Source organism: Rhinoderma darwinii, chromosome 13 (genome assembly GCF_050947455.1).
Source record: "Rhinoderma darwinii isolate aRhiDar2 chromosome 13, aRhiDar2.hap1, whole genome shotgun sequence".
In the NCBI taxonomy this organism is placed as follows: domain Eukaryota; kingdom Metazoa; phylum Chordata; class Amphibia; order Anura; family Rhinodermatidae; genus Rhinoderma; species Rhinoderma darwinii.
The window spans coordinates 43,063,662-43,086,497 of NC_134699.1; the positions used below are offsets into that span (position 1 = coordinate 43,063,662).

General features: G+C 42.3%; 1 protein-coding gene across 3 annotated transcripts in view; it reads right to left on the reverse strand.

Annotated features, from left to right (window-relative positions):
* Positions 1 to 22,836, reverse strand: part of CDH22 (cadherin 22) — a 349,787-nt gene that overhangs the window by 76,677 nt on the left and 250,274 nt on the right. For all 3 annotated transcript variants that reach the window (XM_075846720.1, XM_075846719.1, XM_075846721.1), the window contains exon 2: positions 19,834 to 21,353. In XM_075846720.1, the coding sequence (XP_075702835.1) occupies positions 19,834 to 20,019 (186 nt within the window). In that variant the 5' untranslated portion in view covers positions 20,020 to 21,353. The remainder of the gene's footprint in view (positions 1 to 19,833; positions 21,354 to 22,836) is intronic.

Genomic DNA, 22,836 nt, shown 5'->3' on the forward strand with positions numbered 1-22,836 from the left:
TTCAAGGCTAAATAGGTTTAATTCTTTCAATCTTTCCTCATAACTTAAATTCTCCATGCCCCTTATTAGCATCATGTAAGAGGGTATTTTGCATCAAATTCAAGGTGTATGGGCAGTTTATAGTTAAGAGCCATTTTACATGGGCCAATGATGTGGGGAATGAGCGATTGTACAATCGATTGCTTGCAATAGTTTTCCTGTGTAAATAGAGCAACGATCAGCCAGCTCATCGAATCTTTTGTACGGCCTAAAAAATTGACGAGTGTCGTGAGCCCATCTCCCTGGGTAAACAGGGGATGTGCTGTCGACAAGATGCAAATGTACGGGAAGGAACGATCTCAGTCACGACCATTCGTGCCCATACATTCTGATCATTGTTCCTTTTTAATGAAGCAAACAAACGTGATCGACATGCTGTATTGTAAAACGACGCTCGTTTATTGGGTACAAAATTTGCCTGTGTAAAAGGGCCTTTGACTCCTTCCCGCTGTGGCCACTTTTGACCTTTCTGACAGGGTCTTATTTTTCAAATCTGATGTGTCAATTTATGTGGTAATAATTTTGGAATGCTTTTACCTATCCAAGCGATTCTGAGATTGTTTTCTTGTGACATATTGGACTTTATGTTAGTGAAAAAATTTAGTCGATAAATTCAATATTTATTTGTGAAAAACACCTACATTTAGAGAAAATTTTCAAAAATTAGCATTTTTTTCGAATATTAAATGTATATGCTTGTAAGACAAATCGTTATACCACACAAAATAGTTACTAGTTAACATTTCCCACATGTCTACTTTATGTTTGCATAGTTCTTTTGAACATCCTTTTATTTTTCTAGGATGTTACAAGGACGTTACAACTTTAGCAGTAATTTCTCACATTGTCGAGAAAATTTCAAAAGGCTATTTTTTCATGGACCAGTTCAGTTCTGAAGTGGTTTTGAGGGCCCTATATATTAGAAATCCCCGATAAATCACCCCATTTTAAAAACTGCACCCCTCAAAGAATTCAAAACAGCACTTAGAAAGTTTTTTAACCCTTTAGGCGTTTCACAAGAATTAAAGCAAAGTAGAGGGGAAATGTACAAATGTCATTTTTTTTGCAGAAATTAATATTTAATATTTTATTTTTTTGTAACACAGAAGGTTTACAAAAGAAACGCAACTCAATATTTATTGCCCAGATTCTGCAGTCAATAGAAATATCCCATATGTTGCCCTAGTGTGCTAATGGACTGAAGCACTGGCCTCATTAACAACAGAGCACCTAGTGGATTTTGGGGCCTTCTTTTTATTAGAATATATTTTAGCCATGTCAGGTTTGAAGAGGTCTTATGATGACAAAACAAAGGAAACACCCCAAAAAACACCCCATTTTGGAAACTACACCCCACAAGGAATTTATCTAGGGGTGTAGTGAGCATTTTGACCCATCTATTTCATAGATTTTATTAGAATTTGGACGTGAAAATAAAAAAACGTAAATTTTTCCAATAAGATGTCGTTTTAGCTAAAAAATATATATATATTTCCGTAGGAAATAAAGGAGAAAAAGCCCTCCAACATTTGTAAAGCAACTTCTCCAGAATATGTAAATACCCCATATGTGGTCAGAAACTGCTGTTTGGGCACACGGCAGAGGTTAGAAGTGAAGGCGCACCATTTGGCTTTTGGAGCGCAGATTTTACTGGATTGGTTTCTAGGCACCATGTCACAATTTCAAAGCCCCTGAGGGACCAGTACAGTGGAAACTCACAAAAAGTGACTCCATTTAGGAAACTACACCCCTTGAGGAATTAATCTAGGGGTGTATTGAGCATTTTGACTCCACAGGTAATTCATAGATTTTATTTAAATTGGGCAGTAAAAATAAAAATGAATTTTTTTTCAAATAAGACATAGCTTTAGCTCAAAATATTTCATTTTCTACACAAATAAAGGAGAAAAAGCACCCCAAGATTTGTAAAGCAATTTCTCCCGAGTACGGCAATACCCCATATCTGGTCATAAACTGCTGTGTGGGTACACAGTAGGGTTCAGAAGAGAAGGAGTGCCATTTGGCTTTTGAAGTACAGATTTTGCTGGATTGGTTTCTGGGTGCTATGTCGCATTTGCAAAGCCCCTGTGGGACCAAAACAGTGGAAACACACAGAAGTGATCCCATTTTGGAAACTACATGTTAGGAAGCACCTGTTCCTTTAATGATCTCCATGACTACTGTTCAGGCTTCTGGGCGGTTCTGGCTTTTCCTTGAACCTATCTCTTTTCTCTATCTTTCTATCTATTAGATTTGGTTTAGTATTTATACCTGTCCTTCCCACTCAGTCTTTGCTTGTGAATTTCCTTACCTTCAGGTGTCTAGATCAAGCGTCTGACTAAACCCCATACCACTGACTTTTGGACTTCTTGGAATATTGACCTCAGCTTGTCTCTCGTTACCCCTTTGTTTGTTGATTTGGATTAGCTGTTCCCGACTGGCTGTCACCTATGTGTTCCATGTTATCCACTTGCTTATTGATTTGGACTTTCTGTTTAACCACAGGCTGTATGGTTTTCCTGTTTAGGTTTGCCTGCATTGCACCTCTTATCCAACATTGAACTCTGCTAAAACAACCTGGGTTCTATGCAACAAAAACAAGCCCGCCTTGCGGTGGGCTCTGGCGAATACCATGGAGTAGCCTTAGACTCTGTTGATCAAAGTTGTGGCAGATTTGAGGTTGCGGATTTATATGCACGGTCTCTCCCAGCAGCCCCCAGCAGCCTTTGGGGAAACTCTCTGCCAGCAAATCCATAACACTACAACCCTCAGGGTATTCAAGTAGGGGTGTAGTGAGAATATTAATCCTGCATGTGTTTTACAGAAATTAGTGTACACTTGATGTTGCAGAGTGAAAATGGCAATTTTTCCATGGATATGCCAATATGTGGTGCCCAGCTTGTGCCACCATGAAAAGACAGCTTTCTAATTATTATGCTGTGTTTCCCGGTTATAGAAACACCCTACATGTGGCCCTAATAATTTTCCTGGACGATCGACTGGGCTCAGGAGTAAAAGAGTACCATTCGAAATTGAGGCATAATTTGGCGACTTACAAAGTTACTGTCGTGCCCAGCTTGTGCCACTGGAGACACAGACCACAAAAATTGTTAAAAGGGTTCTCCCGGTTATGGCGATGCCATTTATATGGAAGTAAACTGCTGTTCGGGCACCCTGTAGGGTTCAGAATGGAGGGAGCGCCATTTGGCTTTTGGAGCGTGGATTTTGCTTGGTAGTAGTTTTGTTCTGTTTTAAAACAGAAGGAATGTTTCCCTCAGGAGTGCACAACTGCATATTTTTTCTTTTCTGACTTATTGGAGCCTTAACTTACTTTATTTTTCCATAGACGTAGTGGTATGAGGGCTGGTTTTTTTGCGGAATGACCTGTAGTTTTTATTGGTACCATTTTGGGGTACGTGCGACTTTTTGATCACCTTTTATCCTTTTTTTTTAGGAGGCAAGGTGACCAAAAAACAGAAATTCTGGCATAGTTTTTCTAGTTTTTTTTAAATATATATAGCGTTCAATACACATTCTAAATTACAAGTTAACTTTATTCTGCGGGCCAGTACGATTCCGGCGATATCAAATTTATACCTGTTTTTTATGTTTTACAACTTTTTGCACAATAAAATGATAAAATTACTTTTGTAAAAAGAATGTATTTGTCACGATGGGTGCGTTGATGCACTGGGCCATACTGCCATAGCGGGATAGCAGCTGTCCAACAGGATACCAAGTCAAAGTCTATAGTTCGAATAAGGGTACCTGTGGTAACTTCAGACAGTAGCGATGGTAAGCTCGGATGGGACCTTGGCAGCAGGCAGACACCAGGTGTCGTGTAACACGGAAGGCGTAGTATACGGCACAACACAACTCCAATTCCCAATGGCACAGAAACAAGGTAGCAGGGGATACAGGTACGGGAACACTGGGGACTGGAAAACACTAAGGGACCATTTGCAAAGACTAACACCGGTAAACACAACAATGCTCAGTCCATGTAGGAAGGGGCAGGACCCTTCTTATAGTCCAGGGTGATCATGGGCTAATTTGATATACAATTCAGGTGCGCGCACCGGCCCTTAGGCCCGATGCACACGAACATGCTTTTGCGGCCGCAATTCGCCTGAAAATCCACAGGAGAATTGCGGTCCCATCCATTCCTATGGGCCCATGCACACGACCGTGCATGGCCCAGGAGCCTGGACCGCAGAAAGAACGTACAGGTTCATTGGAAATAATGGAGGCGGCCATGTGTACGGCCCGCTATTTGCGGGCGGCTCGCGGGTGTCACTCCGCGGCCGACTGACCCGAAAATCACGGCTGTGCACATGGCTACAGTCGTGTGCATGAGGCCTTAGGCCAGGCACGAGCAGAAGTGAGAGCTGGCACCTCCTGAGGAGGAGATGCGGGCCAGCACTCACTGATCCATGGCTGCGGCCGTCGGGGGTGAGTAATCCCAACGGTCCGCGGCCATGGGTGACACTTTTTATTTACATTTTTGGAAGACAAAGTGACCAAAAAACAGCAATTCTGGCAATGTTGTTTACCTTTTTTTTATACGGAGTTCAGATCAAAAACATAATGTTTTTATAGTTCAGGCCGTTATGGACGTGGCAATAGCAAATATGTATGGTTAATTAATTTTTTTCAATAAGAAATTACTTGATAAGGGAAATTTTTTTTTTTATCTCATTACTTGAAACATTTATTTTATTTTTTAAAACTTTTATTTTTGTCCCACTAGTGGACATGGAGGTCCAACTGTTTGATTGCTGTTCTAATACATATATAGTGCAATGTATTGGAACTGTCCGTAATGACAGACCAGGAGGCCATTGTTAGGCCTCCTGTTGCCATAGAAGCAGTCGGCAGCCCTGCCATCGTCAGGGCTGAAGATTTGCTATAAACCACTAAGATGCAACGATCGCTGCATCTAAGGGGTTAATGGCAGGAATCTGAGCTTGCTCCGGTTCCTGTCATTACAGCAGGGTGTCCGCTGTAACATACAGTGGATAACCACTGCTGATGACGCCGGCTTAGCTTCTGAGCTGGAAGCTGAGCCGGCTCCATCTTGCCTTGGGTACCGTAAGCCTTTTAGGCAGGGGCGTTGCTGGGGTCTTAAAAGATTCATGTGCTGTTCATAATTTACGTAACAATTATACTGAAAAAAAAAAGTGCAAGTGCGTGAATAACACATGCCACACGAAAAGCACACTGATGCAAAACACAACGCACATGGACAGATTTACGCACGTTTTTTACGCACGTAAATCTGTCACGCTCGTGTAAATGTGGCCTTAGATACAGGGCCCCAGCAGTAAGTATCTTTGTACTAAACCTCAGGGGCAAATTTGGCATTTCTGGGACCCCAAGCAAAGTTATGTCTTGGGGCTATAATCAAAGACACCTGTAGAGAGTTGCCCACACAATGCCCCCTGTATACAGTGTCACAACCCCCCTGTATGGTTCCACACACAGTCCCCCTGCCATACATCACCCTTGTAGACACTGCCATGCAGTCCCACATACCCACCTTGTCTCAGCAGACAATATCATACATGATAGGCTTAGATACATGTCCCCAGCAGACAGTATCACACATGATAGGCTTAGATACATAGCTCCAGCAGACAGTATGATACATGATAGACTTAGATAAATGGCCCCAGCAGACAGTATCACACATGATAGGCTTAGATAAATGGCCCCAGCAGACAGTATCACACATGATAGGCTTAGATAAATGGCCCCAGCAGACAGTATCACACGTGATAGGCTTAGATACATGGCCCCAACAGACAGTATCACACATGATAGGCTTAGATACATAGCCTAGCAGACAGTATCACATGATAGACTTAAAGAGGCTCTGTCACCACATTATAAGTGGCCTATATTGTACATGATGTGATCGGCGCTGTAATGTTATAGTGTGTTTATGTGGCTGCCCATAGCGATATAGCTATATCGCTATGTGCTGTGTAAATGAATGGAGAGAAGTGTATGACGCTGATTGGTCACTGATTGGTCAGCGTCATACACTTCTCTCCACAACGCCCACTTGGTCAAAAAGTAAAACACGCCCAGTTGGTCATTAAGAAACTCATTAGCATAAAGCTAAAATAGGTCATAACGCCGTCAAAAATGATCGTTTTCCTAAATAAAAAACACTGTTGTAATCTACATTACAGCACCGATCACATCATGTACAAGATAGGGCACTTATAATGTGGTGACAGAGCCTCTTTAAAGGGAATGTGTTGCCAGCAAAACATGTTTTTTTTTTTTTTAATTAAACATTTAGTGTGTAGGTGTTTAAACATTGTTCAAATTTTTTTTATTTTTTTTCACGAGTCAGGAAATATTATAAATTAGATTCTAATTTATAATATTTCCCATTGCTGGTCACTAGATGGAGCTATTCCCAAAATTGCAGCATTGCATGTGGTAAAGCAACCACATTGCTTTTTGCTGCAAAATTGGGAAAAAAGCACTCGCTCTAGTGAGCTCTGAGAATCCCCGCCTCCTTTATCCTGGCTAGTGCCGGGATAAACGAGGGGATTGAACGGTCTAACCTCCTACACTGTGTGTCGCCATTTTTTGAGCTAACACACAGTGTAGTATGTTTACATACAGTAGTAAACACACACAAACACGAACATACATAGAAATCTCTTACCTGCTCCTGCCGCCGCGGCTCCCTCCGGCCCGTCCGCTCCGTCTGCTGCCGCTGGTCCAAGTGCACAAGTCCGGAAGCCGCGGCCGGAAGTAGTAATCTTACTGTCCGGCCGCGACTTCCGGTCCACAGGAAAATGGCGCCGGACGGCGCGCATTTCAAATTGGACTGTGTGGGAGCGGCGCATGCGCAGTTCCCACACAGACGGCGTACACAGAAATGGATGGGACGGGACCCGTTCGCAGTCCCTATGGGACTGGCTGCCGTATTCCATGTCTGTATGTGTCGTTAATCGACACATACAGAAATGGAAAAAAAAATGGCAGCCCCCATAGGGAAGAAAAAGGGAAAAAATAGAAAAAAGTAACACACAAACACACAAATAAATAAAAACGTTTTTAATAAAACACTAACATTAAACTGACATGAAAAAAAAAAATTGTGGTGACACTGTTCCTTTAAATACAGGGCCCCAGCAGTAAGTACGGGTGTAGCTATCTTTATCTTGACTGATAACTTGCTGTAGCATGATATCACACAACAAAAGCTATTGAAGAGTCATTGACAAAGTCAAGATAAAGGACCTCGCCACTGTTCATTTAATGCATTAAAAGTCAAGATAAAGATGGCTACATCTGTATCTTTGTACTAACATATGTTCACCCCCCAAAAAAAAGTGTGTGCATGTATGTATATGTATGTGTGTGTGTATACATATACATATATATATATATATATATATATATATATTTGAGACATCATATCTATAGCACTACGACCCTATAGCTACAGATAGGATCAGATATGGGGCTCAGCTAGCTGACATTGCGGCTCCAGCGCTGGACCCAGGAAAGGTAAGTATAAAAATTGCTTTGCTTTTTTGTGTTACTAAAAATGTTGGCGTTTCTTTTTTTACAGGTCCGGTTGCTGGACTACGTCGGATTCAAGGACTACTTCGATTACGGCTTTTTTAATTCTCAATAAAATGGTTAATGAGGATTGTGTGGGGGATTTTTATTTCAATAAAATATTTTTTCTATCTCCTTGTATTTTTTTAAACTTTATTACTACCACCTTAGTAATGGCCACTGGCTGATTTGCAGGGTCCATTACTAAGGCGGGGCTTAATGTTAGCCGCTGAAAAGGCTAACACTATCCCCCATTATTACGTAACTGTACTGCTGTTTATGGGAAACCTTGCCCGACAGCGCCGTATATATACGGCGGACGTCGGGAAGGGGTTAAAAGTGGTTGTATGAGATAAGAAAAAAGGGTTCTGTTTCTTTCTTCAGAAATAGCACCACTATTGGCCATGGGCTGTGACTGGTATTGCAGTTCAGCCCCATTCACAATCCTTTTGTATCAGTAACATCTTACAATATGTATGAATTATGATTAAAAGACTTCATAGTACTTACAAACCAATCATTTCTTATTTTGATTGGGCAAAAAATTCTCAAAAAAAGTGCAATAGAAAAGTAGGTCAATTGCCCACAGCAACCAATCAGATTCCCGCTCTACTTTTTTAGAGGTTCTTGGAGAATGGAAGGGGGAAACTGATTGGTAGCTATCACCACATTTGTGTAACTCTGCAATACCAAAAGATACGTTACGTGTGTTTTGCCATTTCTAAACATTCTTTACATTTGAAGCTGAATGATGTGAATAAAGTAAAGTGCTGTTTATTATATCAACGCTATATGAATAAAGGATTATCGTACATATGGTTCATTCAAAATGCACTAACTATGGGCAATTCCTGAAATGCTGTCTATACACTGAATATGCTTTTACTTAGTATGCTACGTGGTATAATCATGCTCACATGCAGTATCTCAATACAATTCATCATGAGTACTCTCATGAGTAGTTTAATAAATTAATCTTGTTGACATGCCCGGTGTAGCAGTAATAATTTGCTATTGAGTAAAAGGTTGGGCAATCCAAGAGTAATATGAAGGAGGCAAGATACTTGACATGACTTTCTGTGTGTTGAACTGCTAAAAAGATAAGTCTCTACAGTCATAAGACAATGGTATTGCATTTAGAAAATGACTCTGTAGCTCCATGCAAAGAGTAATAATTATGTGCCTGGCTTTACAAGGATTACTTAGTAAGGTTGAGATGTGAGTCAGGTCAGATGGTTGCTAATGGCTCCCTTAGCCTCAATGGCAGTAGTCCACTTTAGATAAGATTACAAGTATAGTTTTAGCATATAATTCCTAGAAATTAGCAGCATCTCGGGTTACTTCATCCATTGTGAATAAAACACACATTGCTTCTGTTTTGCCTGTTTAGGACTGTGCCACCAAGTGATACATATTTGTGTATTTCCTTGTTGTAGAGTTTCAGACATCAATGTCTCCTATAACTTGAGACTGAAATAGCATTAAAATACTCTGGTAGAAGATGAGCAGTCAGAAACCTGGTGTAAGTTGTGTACAGACTTAAGGCCCACATACATGGGCCAATTATCGGGAACGAGTAGTCGGAAGAACGCTTGTTTGGCCGATTATCGTCATGTGTAAACAGAGCAACGATCAACCGACAAACGAGCAAACGTTTGATCGACAACTGATCACTTTCTCGGCAGCAAATCTCCCCGGATACACAAGGGATGTGCTGCCAACAATGATGCAAAGTGATGGGGACCGAATGTATAAATGATCATTCGTCCCCATACAGAAAGCATTGGCCCATAACAAAGGGCTTGTTATTGAGTGCCGATCGACTTATTATATCGTCGATCAGCGCTCGCTATTGGCAGAAATCTGCCTGTGTAAACTAGCCTTTAGTTTACTCAATTAGAAATTTTATGATTTCTCTGTAATTCATATACCTGAACACCAGTTGTTACAGGCCCACAATATCATGACATAGTCAACATTTAAAAGGAAGTAAGGCTTCGTTCACATCTGCGTCAGGGCTCCATTCTGACATTCTGTCGGAGCTGTCCGTCAGAACGGAGCCCTGACTGAAACAAACGGAAACCATAGAGTTCCGTCGTTTTGACGGAATGAATAAAGCAGTCAACTACGGTATTGATTCTGTCAAAACTACTGAACCATTGCACAACGGAGACAAACAGAAGCCATTTGCACCGGATCCGTCACCACTGAAATCAATGGTGATGGAAACGGTAACCTATGATTTCCGTTTGTTTCAGTCAGGGCTCCGTTCTTATGGAAAGCTCTGACGGAATGTCAGAACGGAGCCCTGACGCAGATGTGAACGAAGCGTAAGGTGTATGTTTATTGCTTGAGCAAGCTTTGATGCTCTGTACACACTTGCATTAGTTCTTCTACAGAAAGTTTCCATTGCGTTTTGATGGTCAGAATAGTAGTACGTATGCTGCGATATCCTTTCCTTTGCAAAAAAAATTTGCCTTAGGAAAATTGCCTTTTGCCTGGGGGGGGGGGGGGGGTCGGGGGCGGGGGTTTCACCATCCTCTGGATCAACTCAATATTGTAGAATAATAGGCTGACCTGGATGGACTAGTGTCTTTTTTCAGCCTTACAAGCTGTGTTACTATAAACGGATTCCATAAAAGACCCATTAAATAGAAATGCTGGAGGGGTAATACTAGATTTATCAAATGAATCATAATGGGTACTAATGGGTCATAGCAGAACCTTCATAACCATTATGGGTCCTGTAAAAATAGAAGCCATGACAGCTGTGTGAGCAGAGTCTTAAAGGGGTTGTCCGAGATTAGAAAACCATGGCCATGGCTGCTTCCTTCCAGAGACAACAACAACACACTTGTGTTGTGTCTGGTATTGCAACTTAGCCCATTTAAAGTATATGGCGCTAAGCTGCAATACTACACATAACATGTGGAAAGGTGTGGTGCTGTTTTTGGAATAAAGCAAACATGTTTTTATAATCCTGGATAACCCCTGTAATGTCACATGTGTTTTGTAAACTGAAAGCATGTACTTGTTATAGCAATATTTAATGGGTTCTTCATTAATATAAAAATATTGTGCAAATTGTAGGGCACTGGAAGTCATCCATTTTTTTCGAATATGTTCTGATTTGTAACAGCTTCTATATTTTCAGATATTCTGATATATATAGCATATCTAAGAGACTGGAGTTTTAGGGGGGGGGGGCGACACTGTTCATTACATACATCTCTTCTGTAGATGTGGAATCTGAATGTCCATATAGACAAGATGCAGACACACAACAGTGTTAAAGCATCCCTTCCCTCTTGCAGCTGTAGTGCCTGAGATCAGACACCACAGAACACTAATTTCTCTTAGGACTCTTTTAACCCCTTCCCGCTCCTTGACGTACTATTACGTCATGGCAGCTCTATCGTTCGCGCTCCATGCCGTAATAGTACGTCTTGCAGTTAGAACAGCGGTGCGCGCGCCCGGCGCGTTCATGCGCTGTGATAGCTGCTGTTTCTGACAGCAGGCTATCACGGCATAATGGGACGGGACCATTTACTATGGTCCCGCCTCGCCGATCGCCGCTATTGGCTAGTCAGTGAGTAACTAGCCAATATCAGCGATCGGTCTCATTCAGCACAGCAGTGCTCGAGCCCGGCGTTCCTGAGCTGTGATAGCTGCTGTTTCTGACAGCATGCTATCACAGCATAATGGGCCGGGACCATTTACTATGGTCCCGCCTCGCCGATCGCCGCTATTGGCTAGTCAGTGAGTAACTAGCCAATAGCAGCGATCATTCTCGTCACTTCCTCTCTCTGACCTCACATCCTGCTGCAACCGCCCTGAACGCCCTGTTGGAGTTAGCGAGGCGTTGAGATCGGTTGTGAGCAGAGAGTCAGAGAGAAAAGAAGTGAAAAAAAGTGAAAAAAAGTTTCTAAAACAACGTTTTTTTTGCTTCCCACCACCCCATCCACTACCCACTCCTGTTCCCTTCCTCTTTGAGTTCTACCCACGTTTTTTGGTCAGTGATCTCCTATCACTGACCACTTTTCAGTCTTCAGGACCACATTTCTTGGTCCCTGGGGATTTTTTTTTCATTTTTTTCTATATAAAACATAAAACAAAAAAAAAAATATAAAAAGAAAAAAAAGGAACAAAAAAAAATAGTTAGTTTAGCCAATTTTGAAAATTTAACTGGTTAGTTTAGTATTAGGGTTAGTTAGTGTCAGGGAACCGTCAAAAAGCGTAGTTAGGTATAGTGTCAGGGAATTTAGCGTCAGGAATCGGTCACCGTAGATAGGCTTAGCGTTAGGGATCCATCACCGTAGTTAGGTTTAGCGTCAGGGAAGCTCGGAATAATTAGATAGGTTTAGTGTCAGGCACCCGTCACCGTAGTTAGGTTTAGTGTCAGGGAAGCTTGAAATAATCTAGATAGGTTTAGTGTCAGGGAATCGTCGCCGTAGTTAGGTTTAGCGTTAGGGAAGTCCACATAAAATTTAGTTAGGTTTAGTGTTAGGAACCCTCGCCCTAGTTAGCTTTAGTGTCAGGGAAGTCCACTTGCTCTCTAAAAACAAAACACACATTTGTGCTAGTTGTGCTATCCTATTGCTCCCAGTTAGGGATTTATTTTTTTGCAGTATATAAATTTTGTCTTCGCACAACAAGCATGTCCCAACGGACATTTACTGCTGAAGAGGCGTATGCATTTCTGGCCTCCGACACAGACTCGTCGGATGGCGATACACTATTTTATTTGTCTACCTCCTCATCCAGCGATGAAGAGGAGGGACCCCCTAGGAGACGCCCCAGGACCACCACCATAGTAGAAATCCCTGAGAGAAGTGACCCCACAACAAGTGATACCCCTGAGCGAAGTGACCCCATTTGGACGCCCACACCAGACCATTATGAACCCCAAATCCCTGAGTACACGGGCAGCCCAGGCATCAAATTTAACACGGCAGGGTTCAGTGAGATGGACTTTTTCAAGTTCTTCTTCACTGATAACTTTATAGAGCTAATGGTCACCCAGACTAATTTATATGCCCAACAGTATATCACCAAGAACCCCAACTCATTTTATGCCCAATCCCAGAGGTGGACTCCTGTAAACGCAGCAGAGTTGGGCAAGTTCTGGGGACTGCTCTTGAACATGGGGCTTCTAAAAAAGCCATCCATTAGGACCTACTGGAGCACGGACATCCTATACCACACCCCGATGTACCGTATGGCCATGTCCAGGATGCGTTATGAGGCAATACTTCGCTTCCTACATTATGCCGATAATGAGCAGTGCCCACCCCGAGATGACCCCAGTTTTGACCGTTTATATAAACTGAGACCCCTATTAGACCATTTCAGTGCCCGGTTTGCCCAAGCATACACCCCCGAGAAGTGTATTTCCATTGATGAGTCCCTGGTACATTTTAAAGGGAGGATTCAATTCCGCCAATACCTGCCAAGTAAGAGGGCAAGGTATGGCGTGAAGTTGTATAAGCTGTGCGAGAGTGCATCAGGGTATACATATAAATTCAGGATATATGAAGGGAAGGACAGCAGTATTCAGCCCCCAGAATGCCCCCCCTTACTGGGAATTAACGCAAAAATTGTGTGGGATTTGGTGCACCCACTGCTGGACCAGGGTTACCACCTCTACCTGGATAATTTTTATACCAGCGTCCCGCTCTTCAAGTGCCTCGCTTCCAGAAGGACTGCGGCATGCGGCACTGCTAGAAAAAATCTTAGAGGCCTCCCTAAAACACTGCTTGGGCAAACACTCAGAAGGGGTGAGAGCAGGGCACATTCTAGTAGCAACATATTGTGTGTCAAGTACAAGGACAAGAGAGATGTCCTTGTATTGACAACAATACATGGCCACACCAGTACCCATGTACCTGTACGAGGTACCAGTACAGAGACCCCCAAACCAGATTGCATCCTGGACTACAATAGGTACATGGGAGGGGTGGACTTGTCAGATCAAGTCCTGAAGCCCTACAGCGCTACGCGGAAATCGAGGGTGTGGTATAAGAAGCTGGCCGTGCACATCATACAGATGGCATTGTACAATGCGTACGTGCTACGTCGATGTGCAGGCCAGAGGGGAACTTTCCTGGAATTTCAAGAGGTGGTTATAAAGAACCTAATTTTTGGCGACCAGGAAGGAGGGGCACCCAGTACTTCTGGAAGCGAGGCCACACGCATCGTACCAGGGCAACACTTTCCAGGAGAAGTTCCCCAAACTGGCAAGAAGGGAAAAAGTCAAAAGAGGTGCAAAGTGTGCTATAAGAGGGGGATAAGGAAGGACACAACATACCAATGCGACACGTGTCCCGAAAAACCAGGGCTCTGTATGAAAGATTGTTTTAAAATTTACCATACATCCCTTGATTTTTAATTTACCCTGATGCACTCCGCACAGCTTATCCCCCTCATCTTTCCCTTTTGAGCCCTGCCATGTGCCCAAGCAGCAAATAACAGCCACATGTAGGGTATTGCCGTACCCGGGAGAACCCACATTACAATTTATGGGGTGTATGTCTCCGGTGGCACATGCTGGGCACAATATATCGGACACTGAAATGACATATGTATAGGAAATTGCAAATCTCACTTTGCACCATCTACTGCGCATTACCTTTTACACAATAACTGTTGGGTCAAAATGCTCACTACACTCTAGATGAATGTCTTAAGGGGTGTAGTTTTTAAAATGGGTTCACTTCTCGGGGGTTTCAACTGTACTGGTACCTCAGGGGTTCTGCCTACATGACTTAGCACCAGAAAAGCTCCAGTAGGCTAAATGGTGGTCCTTCCCTTCTGAGCCCTGTCGTGTGCCCAGGCAGCTAATAACAGCCACATGTAGGGTATTGCCGTACCCGGGAGAACCCACATTACAATTTATGGGGTGTATGTCTCCAGTGGCACATGCTGGGCACAATATATCAGACACTGAAATGGCATATATGCATAGGAAATTGCAAATCTCACTTTGCACCATCTGCTGCGCATTACCTTTTACACAATAACTGTGGGGTCAAAATGCTCACTACACCACTAGATGAATGTCTTAAGGGGTGTAGTTTTTAAAATGGGGTCACTTCTCGGGGGTTTCAACTGTACTGGTACCTCAGGGGTTCTGCCTACATGACTTAGCACCAGAAAAGCTCCAGTAGGCTAAATGGTGGTCCTTCCCTTCTGAGCCCTGTCGTGTGCCCAGGCAGCTAATAACAGCCACATGTAGGGTATTGCCGTACCCGGGAGAACCCACTTTACAATTTATGGGGTGTATGTCTCCAGTGGCACATGCTGGGCACAATATATCAGACACTGAAATGGCATATATGCATAGGAAATTGCAAATCTCACTTTGCACCATCTGCTGCGCATTACCTTTTACACAATAACTGTGGGGTCAAAATGCTCACTACACCACTAGATGAATGTCTTAAGGGGTGTAGTTTTTAAAATGGGGTCACTTCTCGGGGGTTTCAACTGTACTGGTACCTCAGGGGTTCTGCCTACATGACTTAGCACCAGAAAAGCTCCAGTAGGCTAAATGGTGGTCCTTCCCTTCTGAGCCCTGTCGTGTGCCCAGGCAGCTAATAACAGCCACATGTAGGGTATTGCCGTACCCGGGAGAACCCACTTTACAATTTATGGGGTGTATGTCTCCAGTGGCACATGCTGGGCACAATATATCAGACACTGAAATGGCATATATGCATAGGAAATTGCAAATCTCACTTTGCACCATCTGCTGCGCATTACCTTTTACACAATAACTGTGGGGTCAAAATGCTCACTACACCACTAGATGAATGTCTTAAGGGGTGTAGTTTTTAAAATGGGGTCACTTCTCGGGGGTTTCAACTGTACTGGTACCTCAGGGGTTCTGCCTACATGACTTAGCACCAGAAAAGCTCCAGTAGGCTAAATGGTGGTCCTTCCCTTCTGAGCCCTGTCGTGTGCCCAGGCAGCTAATAACAGCCACATGTAGGGTATTGCCGTACCCGGGAGAACCCACTTTACAATTTATGGGGTGTATGTCTCCAGTGGCACATGCTGGGCACAATATATCAGACACTGAAATGGCATATATGCATAGGAAATTGCAAATCTCACTTTGCACCATCTGCTGCGCATTACCTTTTACACAATAACTGTGGGGTCAAAATGCTCACTACACCACTAGATGAATGTCTTAAGGGGTGTAGTTTTTAAAATGGGGTCACTTCTCGGGGGTTTCAACTGTACTGGTACCTCAGGGGTTCTGCCTACATGACTTAGCACCAGAAAAGCTCCAGTAGGCTAAATGGTGGTCCTTCCCTTCTGAGCCCTGTCGTGTGCCCAGGCAGCTAATAACAGCCACATGTAGGGTATTGCCGTACCCGGGAGAACCCACTTTACAATTTATGGGGTGTATGTCTCCAGTGGCACATGCTGGGCACAATATATCAGACACTGAAATGGCATATATGCATAGGAAATTGCAAATCTCACTTTGCACCATCTGCTGCGCATTACCTTTTACACAATAACTGTGGGGTCAAAATGCTCACTACACCACTAGATGAATGTCTTAAGGGGTGTAGTTTTTAAAATGGGGTCACTTCTCGGGGGTTTCAACTGTACTGGTACCTCAGGGGTTCTGCCTACATGACTTAGCACCAGAAAAGCTCCAGTAGGCTAAATGGTGGTCCTTCCCTTCTGAGCCCTGTCGTGTGCCCAGGCAGCTAATAACAGCCACATGTAGGGTATTGCCGTACCCGGGAGAACCCACTTTACAATTTATGGGGTGTATGTCTCCAGTGGCACATGCTGGGCACAATATATCAGACACTGAAATGGCATATATGCATAGGAAATTGCAAATCTCACTTTGCACCATCTGCTGCGCATTACCTTTTACACAATAACTGTGGGGTCAAAATGCTCACTACACCACTAGATGAATGTCTTAAGGGGTGTAGTTTTTAAAATGGGGTCACTTCTCGGGGGTTTCAACTGTACTGGTACCTCAGGGGTTCTGCCTACATGACTTAGCACCAGAAAAGCTCCAGTAGGCTAAATGGTGGTCCTTCCCTTCTGAGCCCTGTCGTGTGCCCAGGCAGCTAATAACAGCCACATGTAGGGTATTGCCGTACCCGGGAGAACCCACTTTACAATTTATGGGGTGTATGTCTCCAGTGGCACATGCTGGGCACAATATATCAGACACTGAAATGGCATATATGCATAGGAAATTGCAAATCTCACTTTGCACCATCTGCTGCGCATTACCTTTTACACAATAACTGTGGGGTCAAAATGCTCACTACACCACTAGATGAATGTCTTAAGGGGTGTAGTTTTTAAAATGGGGTCACTTCTCGGGGGTTTCAACTGTACTGGTACCTCAGGGGTTCTGCCTACATGACTTAGCACCAGAAAAGCTCCAGTAGGCTAAATGGTGGTCCTTCCCTTCTGAGCCCTGTCGTGTGCCCAGGCAGCTAATAACAGCCACATGTAGGGTATTGCCGTACCCGGGAGAACCCACTTTACAATTTATGGGGTGTATGTCTCCAGTGGCACATGCTGGGCACAATATATCAGACACTGAAATGGCATATATGCATAGGAAATTGCAAATCTCACTTTGCACCATCTGCTGCGCATTACCTTTTACACAATAACTGTGGGGTCAAAATGCTCACTACACCACTAGATGAATGTCTTAAGGGGTGTAGTTTTTAAAATGGGGTCACTTCTCGGGGGTTTTAACTGTACTGGTACCTCAGGGGCTTCTGCATACATGACTTAGCACAAGAAAAGCTCCAGTAGGCCAAATGGTGGTCCTTTCCTTCTGAGTCCTGCCATGGGCCCAAACATCAGTTTATCACCACAAATGGGGTATTGCCGCACTCAGGACAAATTGGGCAACAAAATGGGGTGTTTTATTCCTTGTGAAAATAAGAAATTTTGAACAAAAATTACATCTTAATGGAAAAAAATATCATTTTTTTAATTCACAGCCCAATTCAAATAGGTGCTGTGAAAAAACGGTGTGGTCAAAATGATAACAACAACCATAAATGAATTCCTTGAGGGGTCTAGTTTCCAAAATGGGGTCACTTCTGGTGGGTTTCCATTGCTTTCATACCTCTGGGGCTCTGCAAATGCGACATGGAACCCGAAAACCAATCCAGCAAAATCTGGACTCCAACAAACACATAGCGCTCCTTTCCTTCTGAGTCCTCCCATGGGCCCAAACGGCAGTTTATCACCACAAATGGGGTATTGCCGCACTAAGGACAAATTGGGCAACAAAATGGGGTGTTTTATTCCTTGTGAAAATAAGAAATTTTGAACAAAAATTACATCTTAATGGAAAAAATATCATTTTTTTAATTTCACAGCCCAATTCAAATAGGTGCTGTGAAAAAACGGTGTGGTCAAAATGATAACAACAACCATAAATGAATTCCTTGAGGGGTCTAGTTTCCAAAATGGGGTCACTTCTGGTGGGTTTCCATTGCTTTCATACCTCAACACCTCTTCAAACCTGGCATGCTGCCTAAAATATATTCTAATAAAAAAGAGGCCTCAAAATGCACTAGGTGCTCCTTTGTTTCTGAGGCTTGTGTTTTATTCCACGAGCGCACTAGAGCCACATGTGGGACATTTCTAAAAACTGCAGAATCTGGACAATACATATTTAGTAGTATTTCTCTGGTAAAATCTTCTGTGTTACAGAAAAAAATGGAATAATATTGAAATTCAGCAAGAAAAATGAAATTTGCAAATTTCACCTCCACATTGCTTTAATTCCTGTGAAATGCCTGAAGGGTTAAAAAACTTTCTAAATGCTGTTTTGAATACTTTGAGGGGTCTAGTTTTTAAAATGGGGTGTTTTATGGGGGTTTCTAATACATAGGCCCCTCAAAGCCACTTCAGAACTCAAGAGGTACCTTAAAAAAAAGGCTTTTGAAATTTTCTTAAAAATATGAGAAATTGCTGTTTATGTTCTAAGCCTTGTAACGTCCAAGAAAAATAAAAGAATGTTAAAAAAACGATGCCAATCTAAAGTAGACATATGGGAAATGTGAACTAGTAACTATTTTGGGTGGTATAACCGTCTGTTTTACAAGCAGATGCATTTAAATTCTGAAAAATGCAATTTTTTCAAAATTTTCTCTAAATTTTGCAATTTTTCACCAATAAACACTGAATATATCGACCAAATTTTACCACGAACATGAAGCCCAAAGTGTCACGAGAAAACAATCTCAGAATCGCTTGGATAGGTTTAAGCATTCCGACGTTATTACCACATAAAGTGAAATATGTCAGATTTGAAAAATGGGCTCTGAGCCTTAAGGCCCAAACTAGGCTGCGTCCTTAAGGGGTTAATTCGGAATTAGAAATTGTGTCATTTTAGCATTCACAATTTTGTTATCTGTCGATCTATATTGTCTTCTGAACAATATACCTATACATAAAGTAGGAATTTTAGCACTGGGACCATGGCTGGACTTACAAAGAATGCTCAAGTAAATTTTTATTACAATATAATATTGCAAAAATTCATAACATATATTACTCTGCATGGCGGCTACTGATGTACAAAGATACTCAAGCGCATGAAAAAATATATTAGGGGCCCATAGAAAATAGATTGCAAGCAAAGGCCCTGGCCCTGGCATCCCAAATATCAGACAATACCTCTAATCTAACCGGTTGGCAGGCAAACAAGTTTAAATTGGATTTGTATATGAAAATCTTCAATGGAGAAAAGATTTAAAGGTGCACTTGATTGCAATGCAAATTCACTAAGCATCCAGACTTTGATGAAGAAGAGAGACGGCAACAAAAATCCATGAAATTGAAATGGAATATATGATGTGAATGTTCTCTGGTGCTTTCATGACTAGACCTCTATTACTCCTACCAGCGTGATTACCCTGAGGTATAACATGTCTCTGGTTTCTCTCAAACCTCATCTCGTGAGTATGAACTCTCAGTCTTTGATTCGCCCACGTGTTCCCCTTAGGCTTTTGTCACCATTTGCTCTCCCCAGGCGTCGACGTCTCCCTTGTGAGGACTCTCAGACACTGTGTCCTCCGCACGCTCCCCCCTTCAGGCACCATTCTGTGAGTTTACCCTTTACAAGCAGCCCCCACCCCAGGTGCTATCTTACATCATAAGAGCTGTCTTTGTTGCATGTCTCCTTACCTTCCCCACATAAAGTGGTTCTGTCCCCGTATATTCCTCCACCACGAAGAACTGATTCCACACCCAGCCGCGCTTCACCCGTCCAGACACCTCTAATGACAATCCTGTCTCCATGGAAACCATTCCCAAGAGCTTCAGGCTGCAGAAAATCAGCACCACAGTCCAGGCAAAGCCTTGTGCAGCCATCCCAAGTCCTCCGGATCCTCGTGGCCTCACATCACGCAGGGGGGATAGGTACGCCAGGTGTCATAGTGGCACAGGAGAACATCATTCTTCTTTTCTAGTTTGTAGATATTATTTTAAGACATTATCCAAGTACATGAAGCCAATGGCAATAAGTTACCAATATCCAAGGTTGGATTAGGGTGCACCTACATGCAATGGAATAGACTTTGTGCGACCGAGCTGGTCAGTGTAGCCTTCTAATAGTATAAAGTCATTTATGCTACAGCAGATGTATTAGGGTTCTACATGGAATGTATAAGATTCATATAAAAGTACAAACGCACTATTTTCAACAGAAAATACCATGCTGTTTAAGGATACATTTTAGTTTATACTTTGATTTTGTGCGGCACAGCAGAGGCATTCCCACACAGTTGGCATATATGATCTCTACTACAATACACCAGTAATAATGAACTTATGCAGGTACTGTAATGAACTTGCACTCCTGCTGTAGTGTAATGGACTTGAGTTCCTCTTTTCAACAGCTAAACCCAGCTGTCCTTTAATCTAATTTTTCTCTACACAATACAATACTGGAATATGCTGTGCAGTATTAAAAGACACTCATCTGGTCTGTACAATACTTTGAAGTAATTAAGATATCTCAGGAAATCCAGATTGCATTAATATAATAGGCACAGCTGTTGCAGAATATATTGTGTTGCAAAAAAAAACAAAAAAAACCCCATACTGGATTCTATTAGAATATAGCATGATATATACTGTCTTAATATAATTAATACAGCAATCTATGTAGGATTATATTAGGGAATATAATCCCTATTACCTACAGTAGTTGGTAGTTAACATTGTAAGTTAATAGTTAGATTCTGCTATATCATTTACTGAAGACAAAACTACGTTGGGCATTGAAGTGAATGATATGGTACCAGGGATCTTAGGCTTTGAAGAGGATGAGCAAAAAAATCTTAAGAAAAGAATTGAATGATTAGAATATCAAGCAATATTGGCTCAGTTTAGAAAAAGTGGGACAAACAGAGTTTCAAGGCTCTCCAGGTCACTTGATGAATTCTTGGTACATTGAACAGCATTATGACTTGTCAAGCTTTGCCTGTGATAGTCTGTGCTGAGATTTTCATTGATTCATCCAGATTGCTTCTCTTTAGCCTGTTTAGAACTGTGCCACGTTATCCATGTTTGAGGCTTTTCTCATTGTAGGGTTTGAGACATCAACGTCTTTCATCTTGGCCCATAAGAAGACAGCAGGGAGACCTGTCCTTGGTGCTGAAATTGCACTGAAACGCTCTGGTAGTAGACGAGCAGTCCGAGACCTGATGAGAGACACAAACAAAAGAATCTTGATATCAATTTTTTGGGGTCATCATACAACATCAATACAAAATACAAGTTACTCTACATCATTTATTATTAAAATAATGTCAACGTATATCAGGAATTGTGCAGTTCTTGTATCTCCTATTACTTTTATTAAACTAAGTTTAAATACATATGAAAAAAATAACTTATTATTTTAGAATGCAAATAAATTTTTCTCAAAACGTATTAAAATATGACCAGATGTTTATATTGAAACACAACGGTTGCGTTCGATAGAGGCTGTCTGTGTAACTTCTGCTTAACGGCCCATAGAGAATAGGATAAGTAGGCGTTATGGAGAACCTGAACAGGGATTTCACCCCCATACACAATCTGTGCTGCACCAGTGTAATGTTTTCATTGATAAGAGATGAACAGAACTAGGATAAACAAGAGCTGGGCCTGTCCTGGGATGTCGGTCTCTTTTTAAATATGCCTCTGTGAAAACAAAATGATATGGACTTGGTGTGTTTAAAATAGGTGCAGTAGTTCCCAAAGGGGTATTCACATCTTATTATGTTATGGCATATACTAAAATATGCCATAAAGTTATGATTGTTTATGGTGCGACCTCTGAGACCTCCACCAACCCTGAGAATTGGGGTCCCTTCAGTGAATAGGACATTGTTGCAGTTACCTGCACAGTGGGTGGATGGGACTACCACTCTGCAGGGAAAACGGAAAATGCTAGTTAAATGCTGCAGCATTCTGAGGGTTGGTGGGGTCCTGGCAGTCGGATCCCCATCAAATCGGGAAGAGTGACATGTCCTGCAATCACTTTAAATATTGAGAATCCCCTTCAAAGATACAATAAACAGTCAAAAGTATTGGGACAGCTACACATTACAACTACAGGAGCTTTTATGACATCACTTTCTAAATTCATAAGCATTAATATGGAGTTTGTTCCCCCTTTGCAGCTAAAACAGCTTCCACTTTTCTAGGAAGACTGTCCACAAGATTTTGGAGTGTGTCAGTGGGAATTTTTGCCCATTCATCCAGAAGAGGCCAGACAATGATCTTGGACGAGAGAACCTGTCTCGCAATCTCCATTCTAGTTCATTCCAAAGTTGTTCGATGGCGTTGAGGTCAGGACTCTGTGAAGGCTAGTCAAGTTCTTCCACATCAAACTCACCCAACCATGTCTTTATGGACCTTGCTTTGTACACTGGGGCACAGTCATTCTTGAACAGACAATGACCAAACCCCAAACTGTTCCCACGTTGGAAGCATACGATTGTCCAAAATGTCTTGGTATGCTGAAGCATCAAGATTTTACTTGACTGGGGGCATGGCTAAATTCTGCCATGAGCGGACACACATTGCAAGACCTCCGTCTAAGATTCAGCGTTTCTACTCATAATCCTGCCGAATCCTTACCTCAAACATTCCCTGGAACGGGGTAAATTGCAAAAGGACCCGCGGTGGCCATAAAAT